At 43.5% G+C, this 21,375-nt stretch overlaps 1 protein-coding gene across 3 annotated transcripts in view; it reads right to left on the bottom strand.

Annotated features, from left to right (window-relative positions):
* The window catches only part of PTGFRN (prostaglandin F2 receptor inhibitor), a 70,361-nt gene that overhangs the window by 16,527 nt on the left and 32,459 nt on the right, over positions 1–21,375 (bottom strand). For 2 of the 3 annotated variants that reach the window (XM_074857426.1, XM_074857436.1), the window contains exons 4-6: positions 18,716–19,099; positions 13,233–13,658; positions 5,696–6,115 (exon numbers count right to left, since the gene is read on the bottom strand). In XM_074857426.1, the coding sequence (XP_074713527.1) occupies positions 5,696–6,115; positions 13,233–13,658; positions 18,716–19,099 (1,230 nt within the window). The remainder of the gene's footprint in view (positions 1–5,695; positions 6,116–13,232; positions 13,659–18,715; positions 19,100–21,375) is intronic. The other variant, XM_074857430.1, reaches the window with a different exon arrangement.

Genomic DNA, 21,375 nt, shown 5'->3' with positions numbered 1-21,375 from the left:
AAACAAACCAGTGTTCCCAATTCTAAGAGCTAAGCATCAACCTTCCCCTAAATTGCCATCTCCTGCTGAGACCTTTGATTTAAACTAAGTCAAAATCTCTGTTCTTCACTACAGTAAGGCCATATGTAAGCTTAGATACAACCCCTAAGAGAAGTTTTCTTCTATATTAAAGTACTAACAATTTTATATTAAAAAGCATCTGCAGCCAAGACAGGAATAAAAAGAGTTTTCAGAGCATTTCTTGACTTCTGAATGCTTGAAAAACACGGTATAATTTTAACAGAAAGGAAGAAACTGAGGTTAGAAGTTTACTAGCACAAATCTAGAAGTGCTTAAAGAGAAACCAGGTTTCAGGATCAGGACTTGTTTGGTGTAATTTCTTCTGAATGTCCCATTTAATGGCAGATCTCATTGCTCAAACCATTGGCTTCATGCAACCCAGGAAGGAAACTCCAGGATCCAAATCCTATAGAGTGATAAGAGTTTTCAGCTAAAGAGTATATTGCTAATTCTTCCACATATGTAAATGAAAGGAAAAAGTGTTTATAAGCTCCACCAAGTTTGGTTTATTACTTTGTGCTCAGATTCACACTGAACAGGCTGCAGGGTGGAAAGGAGTTCAAGTTTATGGAGTTAATTTACTCAACTTAAGGATTTACACATATTGGAGAAAAACAAAAAATCCTGATCCCTATGTCACCCCATTCATCCCGCTTTCCTTCCCTGCTCAGTAACCCAAACACCTTAAACCTGCAAGAAAAAGAAGGGAGAATAACCAGAAGCCAGTTAACGTCTAGATTTACAATGGAAGAGATGCTAATTACCTAGGTGACATTTTTGCCTTTTCTAAATCATTTTACCCAATACTTCTCTGCAAAAATAAGGTACAGTCTCCCCACAGACATGAGTTACCTTTAGTTTCCAGACAAGTAAAGCAGAGTAGTGAAAGGTCAAGTAACCTGACTGACAGATCCAGAGCAGGCTGTTCCACCCAAGAAGTCTGCACCCAGTCCATTACCCAGCAGGGAGGCCGCAACCACTGCATGCAGCTTCCCTAGTTGCAAATCAGCCAGCACCACGGACCACAACAGGGGAAAAAACTGATGCAACTCACCAGTTGTCTTCCAAAACATTACTCACATCTGCCCTGGCACCAAATCATTCACTCTTGAACTGAGAATCTCATGACCTGCCTTTCTCCAGATAATGAGCTCCTTCACCCACACTATTCCAGCCCCCTGCCCTCTCCCTGCTTCCTCACGCAGCTGTTCCCTCCAAGTTTTACCTCAAGCCTCATAATAGCTGTTACTGGAAGAAGCCCCCAGTAGTTTAGTCTGTGGTTTCTACTTCCAGCTACAAATTAATGCACACAGGCACAAAGGCACACAATGACAAAGCATGTTCCTGCCCATTAACAGTGGCTGGAAAACACCAGCCTTTCTTGCCAAAGAGTTTCCGCTGTATTGCTCTTCATTCATTTCCATGATTAAGGTTTCCTTCCTTCAAGAATCTTTCTGTTCTCCTTTCTTGAAACTGAGTATCTCTCGGGGTCATTGCAGGGCATCATTTCATTTTAATTGCAAGTTCAACATCAATACTCAGCTCATATTTCAGCAGCTCTCAGTTTATCTCAGCTTCTTCCAAAGTGAATGATAATACATTGCTGTGCAATGAGCTCACATGCAGATGTAATCCAGAGTTGAAGATTGAGACGCTTCCCTTAAAGTTCTCTTTTATTTTTGCCTCTCCAGAGCTGTGCTGAATTGCCAGTTCAGAGCATAGCCCAGCTCCAAACGGTTCGCTCTCACAACATACTTCTCAATACAAGGTTAAAAGCTCCCTTCTCCCTGCTTCCCTCGAGGGAAAGGAAAATAAGTCACTTCTGTGGAAATCCCTGTGAGTGTATAGTGGGCAAAGACACTCTAAACACTAACCTGAGTTACCAGGTTCAGGGTAAAAGGGATAGAAAATTAAAGGACGAACGCCAAAGAAGAATTTATGATGCCAGGATAAAACCACATGGATTTCAGAGACCGGGTGCCTCAGCATTAAAAAAACAGCTGCAGGCCAGCTGGAGCCATTTGAACCAGACATCCATACACAGACCTGCATCAGATAAGCACGCTGATCTCAAGCAAGTTCCCAGCTATTTGACTCCCACCTTTGCTGGCCAGCTCAGCTAAGGCTGAGGGCAAAGGGGAGCACGAAAAAAAGACAGTCTCTCTCACTCACTGCTCAGCCCTTGCAGTGCAAAGGCATTGCCACTGGAGCAACACCTCCAGGTGACCAGAAGACAAGTGAGAGATTTCAGTGTGGGTGGGTAGGATCACAAGTCTTACAAGAAGCTGTCCTGATAAACTGGCTTCAGAAGAACAGCAAGGAACAGAAGACAGGTGTGTTCCAGGCTAAAAGAAAGACTATGTACACATACATCATCCAAAAGCTCAGGAGGAAAGAGGATGCATTTGAGTTTCAGCAGAAACGATGCAATGAAATTAAGAGAAAATTTCAAAACAAGCACTGGCAACTCCTCTTGTCCATTGCATTGCTGGACAACCTTTGAAAAAGAGATGGCAGAACCTCTGTTCTAGACTGGGAAAACCAAAAAGAAACACTGAAGAATATTAGTCTTCATACGGGACAGCTTCCCTCTGCCGCCCCTCCCCCAAAAGCTTAGTTTGCTTACAGCTACTGGACATACAGCAGGTATTCATTTCATGAAATCAGTCTAGTGATCCATGTTATTCCTAAGGCCAGACCAGAGGATTCACAAGATCCTCACTAATCATAAAATATATCCAGCAGAGAACAATCTGCCATTGATTAAATATTTGAAAACTAATGACCCACTAAGACTCCTCCTCCCCACCCCCAGCCCCCCAACTTCCAGTTTATATAATTCAGTGGACAAAATTCACATTTCATTTTTTAGTTCAGGAAGTTTCAAATGGATGCCTTTACATTAACATTTCAGATCGTTAACCAAATGGAATAAATAACATCCCTCTGCAACAGCAAGTAGAGAAAGAAGAGAGAAGGTCTCTGCTTGCAGCCAGCAAGTTCTGCCTTGAATGGAAAGAATCTGAACAAGACATTTTCCACAGATGTTCATGGAAAGACATTTCAAAGCACTGCCACATTTCAAGCCTATTGTGGCAGGAAACACTGAAGTTTCATGCGCACAGTCCCCAGCTCATATATAAAAAGCTTACAGGCCTCCTGCCATTCTGATAGATCACATTGCACAATGCGTATGCATGCTAAAAACCCTTTCTTGAAACATCACTCAACTCAGAGATCTAGGAGGGAATCAAACTGAAGGGAAGGATTTCCAATCCTAGCAAGTCTCCCCACCCCCTACCAAAGGGGAATCAATAAAAACAACCGAGACAGAAATTCCTCCTACCACGAAAAGCTTCATGTAAAACCCTTTAAGGACTTCCTTCTGCTGAAAATGCTACTTCCATATTGATCACCTCTCCACTTCATCCCCCATGGTACAAGCTGAAAATAATAATTCCACAGTTAGTCCACCCTAACTGTGCTCATCACACGTCCTCATCACGTCCAGAGACAAATGTCCAGCAAAGATATCTGAGTAACAACTGAAGGACACAAAGTTCATCCATCAATTGAAGAAAGGAAGGTATTTCAAGCCAGATTTTGCTAGATGCCAAGATTATTTTGGGAAGTAGCTCTCCAGTAAATTGTGCCTGGGATCTCATTTCTCTCTTCATTCTTTTGTAAAGAATGAAAGGCTGACAGGGCTCGAGGACCATCCCTCCCCCTGCTTCAGCCCTGCTACTGGAATTCACACATTCCCAGGGCAGTTCTACAGGCTGCCTCCCTTTCTTCACTCCACGCTCCAGAAATCCTATCTGGGTGAAGAGGCTGGGAGTAGAGGGTGACAGCAAAAAGTCAAGACTGCAACACGCACCCTTGCATAGCTCACAGGTTTCCCTCTGAACCATGGATATTAATAGCATCCTGCCAAACTTTTTGGATAGGACTTCAAAGTGACATAACAAGAGCAACGTTGGGAGAGTCACCAACCGCTACTTCTGTGCAGGAAAGCCCCTACGTAAGAGCTTGAAGAAGAGGGGTTTAGAACAGATTTCATTCTTGCTGGTTTCTTGCATCACCCCTTTGCAAATGCTGCTCTCCCACTGTGTCTAACCCAGCTATCAAGAGTAATAAGGCTAAAACTGTAGCCCATTAAACCATCCTGAGAAGACAACAAATCTACAGCAACACTCATCTGTGACACTGGTGCTTTAACAGGCATTTGGAACATAGACAACTAACATTATTTTCAGAACAGTAACTTACCATAAAACTAAACAAAAAGGCAGCCAAAAGTTATCTAGAACTGAAAGAAGCATCGAGCTGAGTCAATGTCCTCTCTCTGGCCAGCTTAAGTCAAGCTGCATCTTCATTAGGGTTTGTATCAGGATGCTAGATTTCAAAGCTTCTTACAAAGTGATGTCCTCATTACAACGCTGTCCCCCTATACACAGTCCTTGTCCTTTTCCCAGCGTGCCTAGCATAAGTTCAGTTTTTAGAACTCTCCTCATAGAGAACAATTACCTTAGTTATGGATGCAAGCAGAAGTCGGGCTGTTCTTGCCAAGTCAGACACATCTTCTAAAAACTCTACAGCCCCACTATTACAAGAGGAATAACTCACATGAAGAATAAGGGATGGAAGGAGAGACCTTCTCCCAAGCTGTGCTTGTGAACAGGAATGGGGGAGGTACAGAAGGTTTGAGATAAAGCAGCTAACTAGAGAGCTCCAACATAGGATGCACCTTTGGGCTACACAGAGCTCTTCAAAACTGCTCAAGACGTCACCAGCTTGGTTTATCAAATCATGAGATGAGGCCTTCACTCATAAGTGCACAACCATTATAAAAGCAACTCCTACAGCACTTCCCACCCATATAACTTGATAGAAAGTCAGTTTTAACATGCATCTCTGGTGATCCAAACCAATGCTGTCCCTCTCCCTCCCCCAACAATACACCAGAACCGGCACGCTTCTCTAGAAAAATCTCAAAAGGCAGGCTATGTTACAGCTGAAGGTGAGGGTTTCAGCAAGGATGCGAGGAACAGGATGCACTTCTGGGTACTGAAATTCATCCCAATTTGTGGAGCTTTGTAGTCCAGCCACAACCAGTGGCAGAATACACTTGCTGAAATACTACCATTGCCTTGACCTGACCATTTTCTGCAATTACATCAACAGGAAGGTGTGCTCAGGCAACCTAATGCTATGCTAATTGAATCTGTTTTGGAACAGAAATCCAGTTTGTATTAATGTTCTTCCAGAGCAGCCACTACCTAACAGCAACCTAGTGATAAAGCTGCCAAATGTGGCAGCAGTTATTCCATACCGAGAACCAGCTCTGAACCTGCAGGACCATAAAAGCTGCATTAGTAAAGAAAAACCCTGGGGTTATGATTACAGCCAATTCATTAACATCTTTCTGTAAACAATCAATAGCACAAAGGACGGAAGTACCACCTAAGGGGACAAGCAAAGCTCTCAGCCATCATACCATTTGGTTATATAGATCATACATCATACATGTTACAAAGAGTAGGCATTTCCCAGAGACAGGGAAACCACTGGGAGAACATCACAGAACTCTCTCCCTTTCTGGCTTAGACACACAGCAGCCAGATTCTATACCAACCTGACGTCTGGAAGTCTATCTGGATAGGGTTGGATAAGCCATTCACTGCTTCACGCCACATGCCACCACCACCTGGAGACCAGGCAGTCACCACACAGCGATACAGCCCAGCATCAGAAATCTGGGTCTGATACATCCTGTAACGGAACTCATTCTCCTGGACCTTCTCCAGAACCACGCCATCCACACGAGTCTGGTCCGTCCAGTCCTCCAGCCGCACTACTGAATCCTGGTTCAAGGAGATGATGCGAGTGGTTCCATTGGGATTCGACTGATCCGTTAGTGGCTTCTCAGCTGTAATGAGGACAGAATAGCGTGGCGTCTTGATGTTTTTCGAAGACACTTTGCATGTCATCTCAAAGGTGTGGCCTGCTACAAAGAATGGCTTCAATTTCACTGCCTCCACTGTAAGCGTGTAATCTGAAGAGGGAAGGAAATAAGCAGCAAGAGAGGGGTTAACAAATAGGTGCAGATATTTCTGCAGAACCTTTCAATCTAGAAGATTAAAAATAAGCAAAGCACTTTCTTTGGAAAGAAAAATCCCAGCACATTTATCTAAACACATATGGACATCCTAGAGTGCTACTAAACAGCACACTCACACACACCAGTACACAACAGTTTGGGTCAAGATGCAAGAACTGAAACAAACACCAAATACTGAGCAGATAATGCAATACACAGGTCATAGCACGACAGGACCTCCAGGATTTTTTTTAATTCGGGAGTAAAGATATTAGTCAGACAAGACTCAGAGTCACAGGTTTACACTGGACCTGGAAGAGCACCCTCAGTGACAGCGTACAAGGACACTGCTGAAGTACTCATGACCAGTGACAAAAGCCACCACTAACTGAAATCAGCAGCACTTAGTGTAGCTTCTTTTATTTCCCTTGAAAATCCACCCTAACATCAATCCAGACACATTCAGCAATTGAAATTGCATGACAAAAGAAGTTGGTGGTAACAGAAGTCTCCATCCCCAGCACCCCCATATCCACACCTCTGTGTTGAAAGTTTGGTACACTTCTGCCTCCACGCGTGTTCTTTTCACTTGCTTCTCATGCATTCAGCCTGAGTATAACCTTACCAGAAGCCTTGACATTTCCCAACAGCCCATTTGGCATCAAGAATTCCAGCAACACTTACTGCTCAGTTTCCTTCCCTTTTTACAGCATTCTTCAAGTCTGCCGGCTCCTCAATCCCAAGAATCCCTTAATTACAGGGTTTGGGAAAATTATACATCTAGGAGCACAGCCCCAAGACACAAAAAATACAAGCTCACAGTGAGAAATTGAGAAAATGAGGAGTGATTGAAATAAGAACAAGATAAAAGGAAAGGGAGTTGCTAGTTTCCTGTCACTGTGATGAAGAGACATCCTGCACACCCAGGTTCTTCCTAAGGACAGGAGGGCTGGGACAGAATACATAGTTTACAGCCACTTCCCGAAGTAGCAGTATTGCAAAAATACAGCCAGACGACTTTCTGGACTTGCTTTGCTACAGCATATTCTCCTTTCCCCCCTTCATAAAAACGAAGTGTAGACATGTTAACCAAAAAGCTACATAGATCACTTTTATGCAAGGTGAAACTTCTCAGGAAAAGGGAAATGAGCAACGGTGAAACTGTAACACAATTCCCCAAAACTGAACTAAAAGCAGTAATATTTATGCCCTCCCCGTAAGAGCAACAAGATACTTGTCAAGATTACATTTTGCAGTGTTTTGCCTTCAAGCAGCAGTTTTCACAATGAGTAAACACAGCCCACAAGATGAGAAACTCAGTATGACAACTTTAAATCAGTACTGTATAAAGCAGATCACAGTACAAACCTATATAAAGAAACAGCAGGAGTGGCAAAGGCTGAGCTGCTTCTAGTGGTCTAGCTGAGCACAGAATTACTTGATACTCCACACCAAACCCCCCCCTCACACTTCCACCCACTAAGCAAGTGGGAATACAAGAGTCACACATTGAGGCAGTCAGGGTACAACCACAATTGAAGTTGCACACACAGAGAGTCATTCTCGGCTCCCTTGTGAGAGAGCTCATCATGCATCTGACTCTAGACTTCAAATCCATTTTTTCCTCATTTTGTGTCCATGAGATTCTGGTATCACCCTCTTCATAAGGTTGCAGCATTTATGAGCCCAGCACAGATCAGCTTGCCACATATTTTAGGAATATAGTAGACAATTATATTTTGCCCCAAAAGCCGAAGCACAAACAGCTAGCCATATTTTTCTGCCGTGTATTGCTGTTTTCTAGGCCTTTATGAGGCGGCTCTGGGCAAAAATCCCTCCTGATGCAAACGTCCTTCATGCTGTTGATTTTCATGTCAGAGCACTGGGTCCTAGGCACCAAAAGGGAAACCTTGCATTTTGCCTCTCATACATGTGCTTAAAGACAAACACCTTCACATGATCACAGCAGTACAGATGTAGTTGAGAAGAGACAACTCTTCCCTGCTATCTGAGCTCCAAATACCTTACTGCAAAAACTCCCTGAGCCACAGTGCAGGCAGCAGTACACAGGGGAGTGTCTTTTTCCCTGCAAGGACAGAGCAACTTTGTTCCTAGACATACTTTCCTGACTTTCCATTTGAGGGCAATACAAAATGCTGCTTTTACCAATTATTTTTGCTGAAGAAAAAAAGAGAAAGGAGTGGTGGTGGCATGGGACAGCAGTAGAAATGCCGTTTTCCAGAGTTTGTGGAAAAGAACATCTGAGGCCCAGAGATGCAGCTGGAGAACAGTTGTAGAATTCAGAAGTGTTAGACATTAGGATATTGAACAGAGAACAGGGAGACATTCTTCACAGAATCATCAAGGTTGAAAAAGACCTTGAAGATCATCTAGTCCAACCATTAACCTAACACTGACAGTTCTCAACTACACCATATCCCTAAGCGCTATGTCAACTCAATTCTTATGAGAGTACTTTCAAAGATTTTTCTCTACCTTTCAAAAACCCAAAGCTCCTTGAGTTGGATGAATACAGAAGGTGAGGCACCTCATCTTATGTGAGACCATAAGAAATGCAGACTAGAATAGAGAAGGGGACAAAAACCAGTACATGCAGGTGCTGAATGCTTATTGTTACAAGAAAGTAAAAAAATATCGAAGGAACATTTCTGAATCTGCAATAATATTAGAGACCTACATAAGTAGTAAAACAAAAAAAAAAGCCCCATATCCTATCAACTAGAAAAGTCTGGATCACCATTCTTAACAGCATGGTTCTGTGCCAAAATTCTTCTCCTTCAGTAGCATCAGAAAAAATGTAATTAGCACTCCATCACCCCCACCTAGAAAAGCATGTAGTTGTGTCTGTGTGTAACAGTGCACATTATGAGAAAGAGGAGACACCAAGAATCTGGCAATTAGGTTAGAAATAACAGTAATCTGCAAGGAAAATTAAGCGGGAAAGGAAAGTTTCTTCATGTTTCCTGTGTTAACAGAAACTACTCATAAGATCTTATAGCATAAGATGGGCCAGAGAGGCCAAAGAACATTTTCTTCCAAGACAGACTACAGCCTAAAATACCATTTCTAATCTTCTGAGAATTGCCAAGGAAGCGATGTCTGTCTTGACTGCTACCCTGCACACTCGCCCCTTCACACACACACCTGCAGTCCCATGCAGTGTCTCATCTCCTTCTTGTAGAGCTCCATGAAAGAGAAGCACGATAACACACACCCTAGATGGTCATATACAGGAGGCTGCAATCTGCAGATTTACATCGGAAATGGGTAGGGGAAGAGATCCTAAGTAAACCATACCCAAAGCTTACCACCAGTTTGGGCGCTACTCCAAGACGGAGGGCTAGCAGCAGAAGAAATCCTAGCCAAATGATTCAGATAAAATTTCAGTAATAAACTGTACTTTGGAGCCTGGCAGTGCATGCTTCTACCTTCCACCACTGGCCAGTCCAAGTGGTTAAGCCACACTATAATTCTCCTGTTGCTCTCCACCACAAAGTGCATATTCAGCTTCAAGACTACTTCCTGGGTAGTGACCAAAAAGAGTTTTCACCTCATCTAAGCCAGCCAGATTGCTAGAGAAGCCTAACAGCTACGAGGGCAAAGAGACTTTAGGAAACAGCAAACACCTTCCCTGCACTCCGCTGACTCCAGTTGGAAAAGCAGCACGATGGCCACGACTAACAGTAACCTCAGAGCCTAATGTCTCGTCAGCAGCCTCAAGGAACACCATCTCAATATTCATAAAGACTTCTTCATCCCCCAGTGCACTAGCTAGATTGCAAGTACAGGGAATGCAACAGACATTAAGGTAATGACAGCTTTGCCTTCATAGGAGGAGGCGGCTATACAACACCCTGAGGTACAATTGCAGCCCCAACAGCTCTGATACCAAGAGCTCTGAAAATACAGCAGGCACACTAAGGCCTGCACCACAGCCTGATACGTGTATACACAACACAACGGTTGTCCCCACTGCTGTGCACACACAACTAGACCACCCTCACTGGCCGGCTCCCCTGCCAGACAAGGAGCATAAACACTTCACCCTCAGGCAGCCATGGGCATGAGGAGCCCAGCCACCCCTCACTGGGGCTTGCACACCTAACTTCAGGCACTTTCATGTTCCTACATCCAAACTGGCATGTATACCTGGCAGCTTGGTGCCATGGGTATGGGAATTTCTTTGCTTGAGAGGAACTGCATGTCCGTACTACACAGCATCTATTATACACCAGCAATGGTAAAGACAAGTGGGTGGCAGAAATATTACCTGTTCTCTATTTATGGGCTTTCTGAAATATTAAGGTGCCCTTGCTCCCATTTATATGTGATGGGAGGGCCTGGGCAAGCATTTAGGACAAGTAACATTATGTTAAATACAATATTTTGTGAATTAAAGACAGAAGTATTAACAAAACCTCAAATAATAGTACCTTTGGGATTTGAAATTTCAATTAAAAGATAATGTTCTCCTTTGCAAAGACTTCCATGCAGATTCAAAGTTGACAGCACTGGTATAAGAAACAAACACCAATTCTGCATTCCACTGCAAAGAGCACCTGTGCTTTAAAAATAGGCAGTACTCACGCTCAAAATTAATAAATAAAATTATCTTTTAAACTATCAAACTTTCTTCTGGGTTGGAAATCATCTACAGAGACAGTCAAAAAAGGTTTCCTCCCTTCCTTTACCCCTTTTTACTGATTGGAATTTATACTCTAAATAAACAAAAAATAACTATAATTTATACTTTTCAATGCTTTCTTTGTCACCTTGGTGGGGAGAGGGTAAAAGAAAGAGAAGAGCAAAAGAAGAGAAGCAGCAAATCAGGCAGACCATGTCAAAACCAACGGTGATCTATGATAGCAATTGGCTGCCTTTGCAAAGCTGAGTAAGAAGACACGTGAGCATTATTGGTCCCAACAGGACAAAATAGAAAAAGAAGATAAAAACCCTCAAGTTAAAATGGGTAAACATACAACTTATTATACAACACACACAAAAAGGACTTTGACATCTTCACATGATGTTTACATCGCAAGCAAAGGCTTCCTTATGCTGAACACCCCTCTGTGCTGACTGAACCACAGACACAACAACAAAAAAACAAACCCACACTTTTCCTTTCTCAAAAACTCAGAACAACCTTTTCCAAAGTGGGATTTCTCTGAAGTCCCCCTCCCTGAGCACTGCTCTAAAGTTAACACAGATGATGCAAGTAATAAAATAGTTGGAAGAAAAGCCTCTATGTAGGCTCAAGCGATCCAAGGAAGAGGCAAATTTCTGTTCTCTCCTTAGGCAAACACGTGAGAGCCTGGCTGCTCGCTTTTATAAGCACTGGGAGCAGTTAGGGACTCAAACCACCAGAGATGCTTGTCAAAACAACAGTCAGAGAGCAGAGGCAGCAGCAGATTAACTCCTTCATAGTCGCTGGCTACAGTACTGGGCTCACAGCTGGGTCTAGAGCTCACATGAATAGGATATGGCAGGGAACAGGGCATGCAGAGAAAGGCATCTGGGGCTAGACTGCTGAAAGAGCATGGGGGGGCATGTGAGGGTGGAAGGGAAATCAAATCTATATATTGTCCCCCCCTCCTTATATACATATAACATTCCTTTTCAGGAAGAGAAGGTGTTTGTAGAGCTCGCTTTCACATCATAAATCCCCCAACTCCAAGTTTTGCCAACAAAATGTACTTTTCAGCATGGGGACTATAACATTTACATTTGTGTTGCAAAATTAGCAGAGTTTTTGGAACAAAACCAGAAACAAGGGAACGTTCACACCTGTCACGGTTTGTTTTCCCTCAGAAATGTCAACACAGGCTGAGACTTTCAACTCCAGCTGGTGTCTCTAGCTGCTCCGAAGGAGATGATCCATTACGCGTGCATGCACATAAACACACACTCCGTGTTGTGGCATAACAACTGAACTAATTGTGACCAGCATTCAGCATTAATGAGAGATCGTGTTCCTGCTGGAGAAGCCAGCTTCAGTGAAAAAAAAATGACCTTTCGTGGATGATGCTTTGTCTGGGGATGAAGAGAGTACTGAGCAAGCAGCCCACCATTTCTCTCTCCACTGAAGCAGAATCACAGCAGAAGCTCTCCAATTTGCTGTTTAGGGATAATCCCTAAACAACTTTAAACTGATTTCAAACTACTTGTCTCTGCAATTTAGTTCTCTGCCTGTCACTGCCTGAGCTAGACTGTTAAACAAATCTATCAGGATAAATGCAGCTTAGCTAAGCACAGATTTTTGCCAAAGAGGTTATCCTATTCCTTCTGTCCCTATCCAACAGACCCTCTTGCATGATCTCCCACCTAAGCCAAAACAGTATCACTCTACAGGACATTCAGGATACACACACCCATTTTAAACCACTGTTAAGTGATTCAGGTAACTCTATTTAGCTTTTAAGAAATGCTTCCAGAATGAGTTTAAATACTGACCAGAACTAGCTCACTTCTGCTTTATAAAGGCCCAAATCCAAGTAAATCACTGAATGACTTTGCTCTGCCACCCACTTATTTTTTGATACTCTTGTACTACTATGACCATGAGCTTCCTCCGAAGTGCCTTTTAAACATGGGCTTGGGAGAAAAAAAAAAGATCTCTCAAACCAGCAGACAAAGTGAGTGACATTCCTCTCTTCTCCTCAAGACACCCTGTTGCTAGCAGCAATATACATCCTAGAGAGACCAAAATACTCCAAGTTATGAAAGGGAGAAACGACCCCAGTATCACTGCTGGATGCCACCCCTGCCACAATGACAGCCCATCTCCTGGAAGTCTCAGCACAGTTTGATTGACGTATCTCTGCTTTGCATTTCCACTCCAAACTGTTGCATAAAACTAGTGAGTGCTGTAAGTAGTTACTTCCCTCCACAAATAAGAGGACTTTGCAAAAGGTAATAGCATTTTTTCATTTTCACAACACAGAACCCCATTTCCAAAGCCCATTAGCAGGCCTTCTGGTTGACAGGCCTACTCAGGAGAAAACTATCTCAGCTATCCAGGTCTTCCAGCAAATAGGTGCAAGGTTCCTACCTTGTGTAGCCCAGAAAATCCTGACAGACGCAGAACTCACATCTTTGCTCTTTACCCAGCTGTTGTTGCGGTGCCTACTCCATGCAGAAATGACACAGAAATAATCCCCTCTATCACTTTCTGAAGTCCACTGGATTCGTAAACTGAAGGTGTCGACAGCCTTTTTAGAGAAGATTATTTCCCCCTTCTGAGTCCGCTCTCTGCCCCTGTCCCCAAGCAGCAGAGTCCAGTCTGCATCCATCATGGCCAGGAGTTCCTCGGTCACCACATCGTCACTGCGCAGGCGCGGCCTGTAGTACCAGGAAACTGTGAAGCGGATGTTGGCTTTGGTGTCCTGTGAGTTTGTGATCCTGCAGTTGAGCTCTGTGGGGTCATCTGAAAACTTGGGTGTTTTGGAGGCATTCAGAAATACCTCATAGTCTGGCTCTGCAGGAGAGGAAACCCAGAAGAAAGCGGTTAGAAGCTACAAGCAGAAGGAAGAAAGAGCCAGAGCTTATTAAGAGATACTGCTAACTTCTAACATCCAATCCAGTCTGTGAAAGCACCTGAGCTAGAAGCCAAGTGCCAGAATATGCATTTTTCTTACAAGACCTGGGGACTGGGAACTTGGACTCCAGCTCTCAGACTTGCACCAGTCTAACACAAGTACCCCTAGGCCTGCATGTCCAAACAAGACCTTTCGTTTCATATGTCTAGTCAGACCATTTCAGAACAATAAGGACTAAGAGATCTTGTTGAGCAAAATCATTCCCTTCTTTAGGCCTGGCCCAAGAACCCATCACATGGGTTCAGTTTCAGCCCAGCCAGTCACCTTTTGCACCCGTTCAAATGCCTGGGACAGCCTGCAGCAACAGGAGACTGGTTATTCTCTAGCTTTGGACTGACTGGAGACATTCCATTCCCCCAATTTCTCTCCACAGTAAGAAGCCATTTTCCCATCCTGAAATGCCCTCTTTTCCACACTTAACCATCCCATCACGTCTCTACAATACAGTTTAAGAACATTAGAAAAATCACCCAAAACCCAAACACCTCACCCACCCACACACCAAAACCGGGGGCACAGGTACCACCATTGGCACTGGCCACAGACAGCACCAACAGCAGTGCACAGTAAATTTCAGGGGGCAGCATAATAAATACTAAATAGGTTAAGAGTCCAAGATGTGTAGATCAGAAGAGCTTCACAGTCTGAACAGAGAAGTATGTGCCATACAGCTATGAGGCTGGAATACATCAAGCTTGAAAAGTGCCTGAAATTCATGGGTTAAGAATGGAGCTGTTGTATTTAAATCTGAAATAGCTGGCTGTCCAAAGCCTAAAAGCGATAAGGCAGCTGCATGACTATTTTCTCTCAGACTACAGAGATAGTAAAGGAAAAAGATTACAGCAAGAACCTCACACCACAAGGAAATACATATTTATTTACTAGTGTTAGAATATTTTTCTGTCTTGCTGTCTACTATAATTCAGAAAAAAGACTAGCTTTCCAACTGTTCGGCCAATACTCATCACATGGCTTTTACATCGTAAGTGTATTCAGCGCTCTATATTTATTTCTTGCTCTATGTTTTATTTGGCATTTTGCCCTCCTAGAAACAATTAACCGAAGCTATAATTGGGACATAGAAGGCAATCCGAGGCTAAAACTTGGGCTTAGCTCATCAGCAAGCCAAGATAATAAAGCATCTTAATAGAACTGCTGCGCAAACTGTGTGTGCACATGCACTTTTGGACTTAAGATGTAAAGGATAAAAACAATTGTATCAAGCAAGCTGGCTGCTGCTATGTCAGCTTGCAGAAAAGATCTCTCGCCATTAAGTGTTATGCATGCAGTGTCCTTGCATCTAGCAAGAACAAGGGCATTAATACACACCAGATATTAGAGCATCTAGTGATGCTGAGGGTGAGTTTTCTGCAGTGTTAGGTAACACACAAGCATAAAAGTACTGTTTACATAAGTCTGTAGTACCTACTACCAGTGAACATAAGTGCAGATTTCTGTGCATATTCACTATAAGGCAAAATAAAAAGAAAATGCACAGAATCCTTCTGCTGCGACCAAGGCATAGATTATTAATGGTGACCAAAACCCGCTTTTGGTGTAAGTCCCCATATATCCTTCCGCTACACTACTCTTCCTGTCTCATTCACAAAAGACTAGTCTTCTCCAGGGCCTCATGATATATCGCTCATGCTCTGCAATTCTCTTATTCCCCCCTCACCTCCCCCTACCCCCCAGAAAAGAGGGCATTCAAGACCAATTAATATTTTTACAGCAACAAGGACTGTGAAAGCAGAAACTTCTCTAGACAGGAACACAAGGAAAAAGCTGCAAGAAACTCAAGTTCTTAGACAATCACTTCAGGTTTGTTTTATTTGCGGGCAGGGGAAGGACTGCTAAGAAGAGAGTTTTGGCTTTGACAGCACCACTCCAGATAGGCACTTCACCCTGACAGACACTCAAACAGAGGATTTAGAAAGAATAAAAGGCTGGCTGGATAAACCTCATTCCTCCACTCTGTCAGCTGTCAAAGAACAGCCTCACTGACAGTTCAATGACTTAATACTCCAGCAGCTCTTAACTTCCATTAAGGAGGAGGAGTTGGTGAATTCTGGATGCAGTTGAAAACCTCAACTGCTGAAAATTTATTCCTCTTTTCCTTGCCCTAGCAACCAAGCATCTGCTGAAGAGCAGTTTTTTTTCTTCTCCTGTTCCCAAAAGATGCCAAATTGGAATGGAAAGAGTAAGGAACAGTCCTACAGGTATCGGCACTACAACAGAGTACATGAGCATGCAGTGCACCTGTGCACGTATGAACACGTGTGCATACATGTACATGCACAAAAGTGGGGGAAGGAGGGAGCACAAGCTGAATGTGCATTCGAATGGCTGAAATAGGACAGGAAATTAAGACATTCATCACTTGGGCACTTCTAGTACACATTACAAGTACACTTGGAAACAGCCATGGCTCAACTGCTCCGTACAATGCCAAAATGTAAAATTTAAAGTCATTGTTGCTGGGATTTAACCTTGTGACAAAGCTATTTATTTCTGAAAACCAGGCTTCAGAGTAGGCTCTCTATATGCTGGCCTCATTCGATACTTTTATGTTGGAGGAGCTCTGCCTTTGTAACTGGACAGTACCACCAGTTTCTGATGACAGGAGGCTCTGAACAGGTACACTGAGAGGGTTTAGGGCTGGATACTTGCATCCAGTTAAAGCTGGGAACAAACACCAAGTACTATAGCTCTGCCAGTTCTCCCTCAGCTCACACCTAGGTTCATTCATGCTTCCAACACAACCAATACTTTGGGAATTTTAGCAGGTGCAGATACCTTACCTACAGCATCCTGCAACACCATCCTGAGTATCATTGCTTCTAAATTGAAGCTGTTCTCTCCCCAAGATTAAACTAGGAGACAGGATGGGCAGGCTGATGTATCTAGACCTATCCCTAAGATGACAAGCTCTTTAGAAGTTTTGCTGGAGTTTCATTTTTAGTATTTCTCCCAAGTAACTTCTAAGGATATCTGCATAAAGAAAGATCTCCAAAGCTTAAGCTCCAAAGCAAAACCTTTACAATCTGCAGCATGCATGAGACAGTGGATCTCCAAAACAGATTTGTCTTGGCAAAAGGGTGTAGAGAAAGATACTGTCAGCCTGCTCTTGTAGGCCAGGTAGATCAGATAAGCCTGTTGAATCTCTTACCTACAGCTTCTGTTTCTCATTCAGTCAACAAGTCTTAAATGAACAACTGTTAAACACAGTGCTTCTAACCAGCCCCTTGCAAAAAAATGCAGACATTGACAGTATTAGAGCTGTAAGAAAGAAAAACCACCAAGAACACTGGGGGATAAAGGAAGGAGAGAATAAAGAGATCACCAAGTTTCTGTAAGTACTTTTTCCCCCCACTGGTGAATTAAAAAAACTTGCTGCAGAAATGCCGAAGTAACATATGGAATCTATAACTTCAAGTGCACAAAAATCCTTTGCTTGTCCAAAGGGCTAAGAATGCACTCATCTCTAGGATTGAATGATGAAAAATGTACCACACTGAGTGGGATGTTAATACATTAAGTTAGCCACAAGCCAGGTCTCTCTCTCTCAGTCACACTACTCAACAGTTATGTGACATGGTCTCGTAAAATGGACTTCTGTGTTGAGGGAGGAGAACAAAGCAGTATAAAGGCATGTTCCATTCTAAATCCATCAGTAGGATGTGGTGTCTCTCTAGTGATTAAAACAGCAAAACAAAAACCCAACAGCTCTGAAAGCTATTAGAGTTCATTATGAAGTTTCCATTATAAATAATTTTTATGGTATATGACTCATAAAAATCAGGGGAAGCATCCAATATCACTGTGTCCAGAGCTCAGAGAATGCTTGTTGCTGGATCAGAGCCCTGCTAATGGTACAAAGGAGGTGAAAGGGGACAACGTGACAACAGGGGCAGCTTCAGCCCCTGAAAAACAAGGCAAGCTTTTAAGTCCTATTTCCCCATTGCAAACTTCACTGACAACAGAAAGTGGCATGCACGGGTGGGACACATGGTAAGAGATCCTAAAACCCTATAATGTACAAACCCAAAACCCCATAGGATAAATCAGTATTTTCATATGTGAGAGAGAGGTGTCCTACATACAGATGATAGACGTAACCCCCAGCAGTGTTACAGGCTTGGGGAGGAGTGGCTGGAGAGCTGCCAGGCAGAGAGGGACATGGGGGTGTTGATTGACAGCTGGCTGAACATGAGCCAGCAGTGTGCCCAGGTGGCCAAGAAGGCCAATGGCATCCTGGCTTGTATCAGAAATAGCGTGTCCAGCAGGGACAGGGAAGGGATCTTACCCCTGTACTCGGCACTGGTGAGGCTGCACCTCAATTACTGTGTTCAGTTTTGGGCCCCTCACTACAAAAAGGACATTGAATTACTCAAGCGTGTCCAGAGAAGGGCAACGAAGCTGGTGAAGGGTCTGGAGCACATGTCGTACGAGGAGCGGCTGAGGGAACTGGGGGTGTTTAGTCTGGAGGAGGCTGAGGGGAGACCTCATCACCCTCTACAACTACCTGAAAGGAGGTTGCAGAGAGCTGGGGATGAGTCTCTTTAACCAAGTAATAAGCGATAGGACAAGAGGGAATGGCCTCAAGTTGCACCAGGGAAGGTTTAGACTAGATATTAGGAAGCATTGGGCATTGGAATGGGCTGCCCAGGGCAGTGGTGGAGTGCCCATCCCTGGAGGTGTTTAAGAGTCGGGTCGACATGGCGCTGAGGGATCTGGTGTAGTTGGGAACTGTCAGTGTGAGGTTAATGGTTGGACTGGATGATCTTCAAGATCTTTTCCAACCTCGATGATTCTGTGATTCTATAAGTGAGAGAAACTAGCACAGAAGAGATTCTGCAAGGTCCTCTCCCTTTTCTGATGGGACCAAGGAATGAGTGGCACATTACCCATGAAATCTGAAAGCAGAATCACTCACCTAATGCTGTCACCACCACACTGACTGGTGCAGATGTCCTCTCCACCACCTTATGCCAGCTCCCGTTGTGCAGTGGTACCCAGACAGCTGCGTGGCAGAAGTAGTAGCCAGAGTCTTCCACATCCACATCACGCACCAGCAGGCGATAGGAGTTCCTATCTACATGGCTCAGGCTGATAAGAGTTGAATCACTGACAACAGAATCACGGTCCATGCTCAACAAAACCTGAGCATCTGACAAGGTATCATCAGGTGACATGGAAAAATACCACATCACCTCCGCTTGGAAAATACCACTCCTGTCTGTTGTGATGTTGCATGTAAGATCCAGGGAGTCTCTCTCAGTCACAGACACATTGCTCGTTGAGATGACCACATCTAGAGCTTGGAAATGAAGAGACAAAAATTCAAACAAAAAATAATTTTTTCTTTCCCCCCCCCCCCCCCCCACTGTAAGTTTTCCAGGACTTCACACTATTACGGAAGCTTCTGAAGTAGCTCAGTAGCCCTACCTTCAAATGCCTGTTGGATATATGTAGCTGCGTGATCTATTACAAGGTAAGTACACGTTATCAGTCAAGCAAGGGATGCATGATGAGGGCAGGAGGGAGGAAGGGAGAGAGATCACAGGTTTTATAACTCAACAGCAACTGCTCCATGAAGGCTTTGTCCTGGTCACAGACCACACGTCACCTTTGCACAGCAAGAAAACATGTACAGCGTTTTCTGTTCTCACATGAGGGTCAAGGTGTTTTGGGACTATCTCTCAGAAGATAAAGTGTCCACTGGAATCACTAGGAACTACGTTAGAACTCAACTTGGTTTCTGCTGAAATGGTTTCAAGCTCATCTAACAGAACAGATTTAGACAAGAAGCAGCCATAGCCACATGTTGGAGTCCTGACTGACCTCCGGTGTGCTGCACAAACATGAAATGGAAGCAAACAGAAGGCAGCAAAAACTCCTTGTACTGCTGACTCCTCCACTTACTGCTCTGACCGACACACACTTTAAAGCAATGCCAATAGACACTTAAAATACATTTAACAAACTCCTCCACTGGCCAGTGAATATTTTTAATATACACAGCACATATGGTCATAGCCAGCATTCAAACAGGACCTTCTGAATTCTGTAGGTTACCAGGCTGGCCACAGCTTTGTTAAAAGAAAGCCACGGGATCAAAGTGTCAAGACCAGGAGTAGAAAAGCTGGCCTTAGTTACTGGTGAGAGGTGAACCGGGGGTGCTGTGTGTGTTATTTGTAAACCTCACTGCAAATCATTCACCAAGTTACCTGGCCACCACATGTCTTCACTTGCTCATTCCCTCATTCTACATTGTCTAAAGATTAGATTTGGATCTCAGTGCAGCACCGTTCCCACAGTATGTAATGCGGCTGCTCTTAAAGTCTCAACAGAGGCCAGCAGACAGGGCTGCTACAGCAGTGGCTCTTCTCAGCAGGTCTATGACCAAGATCACAAGCAAGAATATAGATTCCTGCCTTAAACAGGCAGTTATGTCTCTGGTGCGGATTAGCGACTTCTATGTAAAACCATGTTCTACTACATAATATGTACCCATCTGTAACAGCTTTCTAGGACTATCACCAGGAACGAGAAACAACATATAAAGGCCAGAGGCAAACTGAGTGGCCACAACTATTGCCAATAAAACCAAGCAATACTCATCTCACTGAAAACTATGATAACACAGAGCAGTCAAACTGAACAGAGGGTAGGGAGCCCCACCCGAGCGGTAAAGCGAAGTCCACTGTCTGACGAGTATCTCATTGGGACTTCCCTCACTGTCCTATCACGGAACTGGAATCAGTAGGAAAGCCTGGTTAATTTAACAGGCTAATACCAGAATACAAAATAAGACTCATCTGCAAGGCTAAGAGCAGCATGTCTCCAAGGAACACTTCAGTCTTCATGAAATAGTGACAGACATTCAGAATCTGGCAGTATACACTTACAGAGGGACTCTAAGAGAGTTTACCCATATGTATATTCTCAATGCTCCTTTTTAGTTACAGACATGTCTGAAGGCATCACTTAGGGTTATATACCTGTTGTGCAAGGCACTATTGAAAAAGACATGCGAGAACAAAGGCAGGCCCAAAGATGTCATGATTTTAGGAGATGAAAGCAATGGGCATGTAGACAGAAGAGCAAAACCAAAAAAAACCCCACCACATAGTTACACGAATAAGCTGTGCGTGACTTTTTTCATTAGATATATTATTTTTTTTAAATTTTGTTTCTACAAATTCAACCCCACAGTTTTCATCAGGTGAGAATGAGGGAAGTGCAGCAACCAAGCATACCATTTACAATTCAAGTTCATTTTAGCATTCAAGTGCAGAGGTTTCAGATGTCGGCACAAGATGCTCTTCAAGTCCTACTACAGGATATATGGGTAGAAATTTTCACAACTTTTTGCTTGAGAGTAACATATCCCATTTAGCATAACTTAAAAAAAGCCTCATGTCCCTGACAAAGTGCCAGTGCTGCCAGTGACAGAGCTAAAAATGAAGACAAAAAACGCTAAACAAGAAAACAAAGAAAAAAAACCACCACAAAACCGCACACCCAAACCACATTAGAAAAACTGCACTACTACTGGTCCTGGCAATCCTCACCCTGTTTTCAGCCACTGAT

This window comes from Strix uralensis, chromosome 2 (genome assembly GCF_047716275.1).
Source record: "Strix uralensis isolate ZFMK-TIS-50842 chromosome 2, bStrUra1, whole genome shotgun sequence".
In the NCBI taxonomy this organism is placed as follows: Eukaryota; Metazoa; Chordata; class Aves; order Strigiformes; family Strigidae; genus Strix; species Strix uralensis.
The sequence above is the reverse complement of the archived record's forward strand: the minus strand, read 5'-3'. Positions and strand labels throughout refer to the sequence as shown.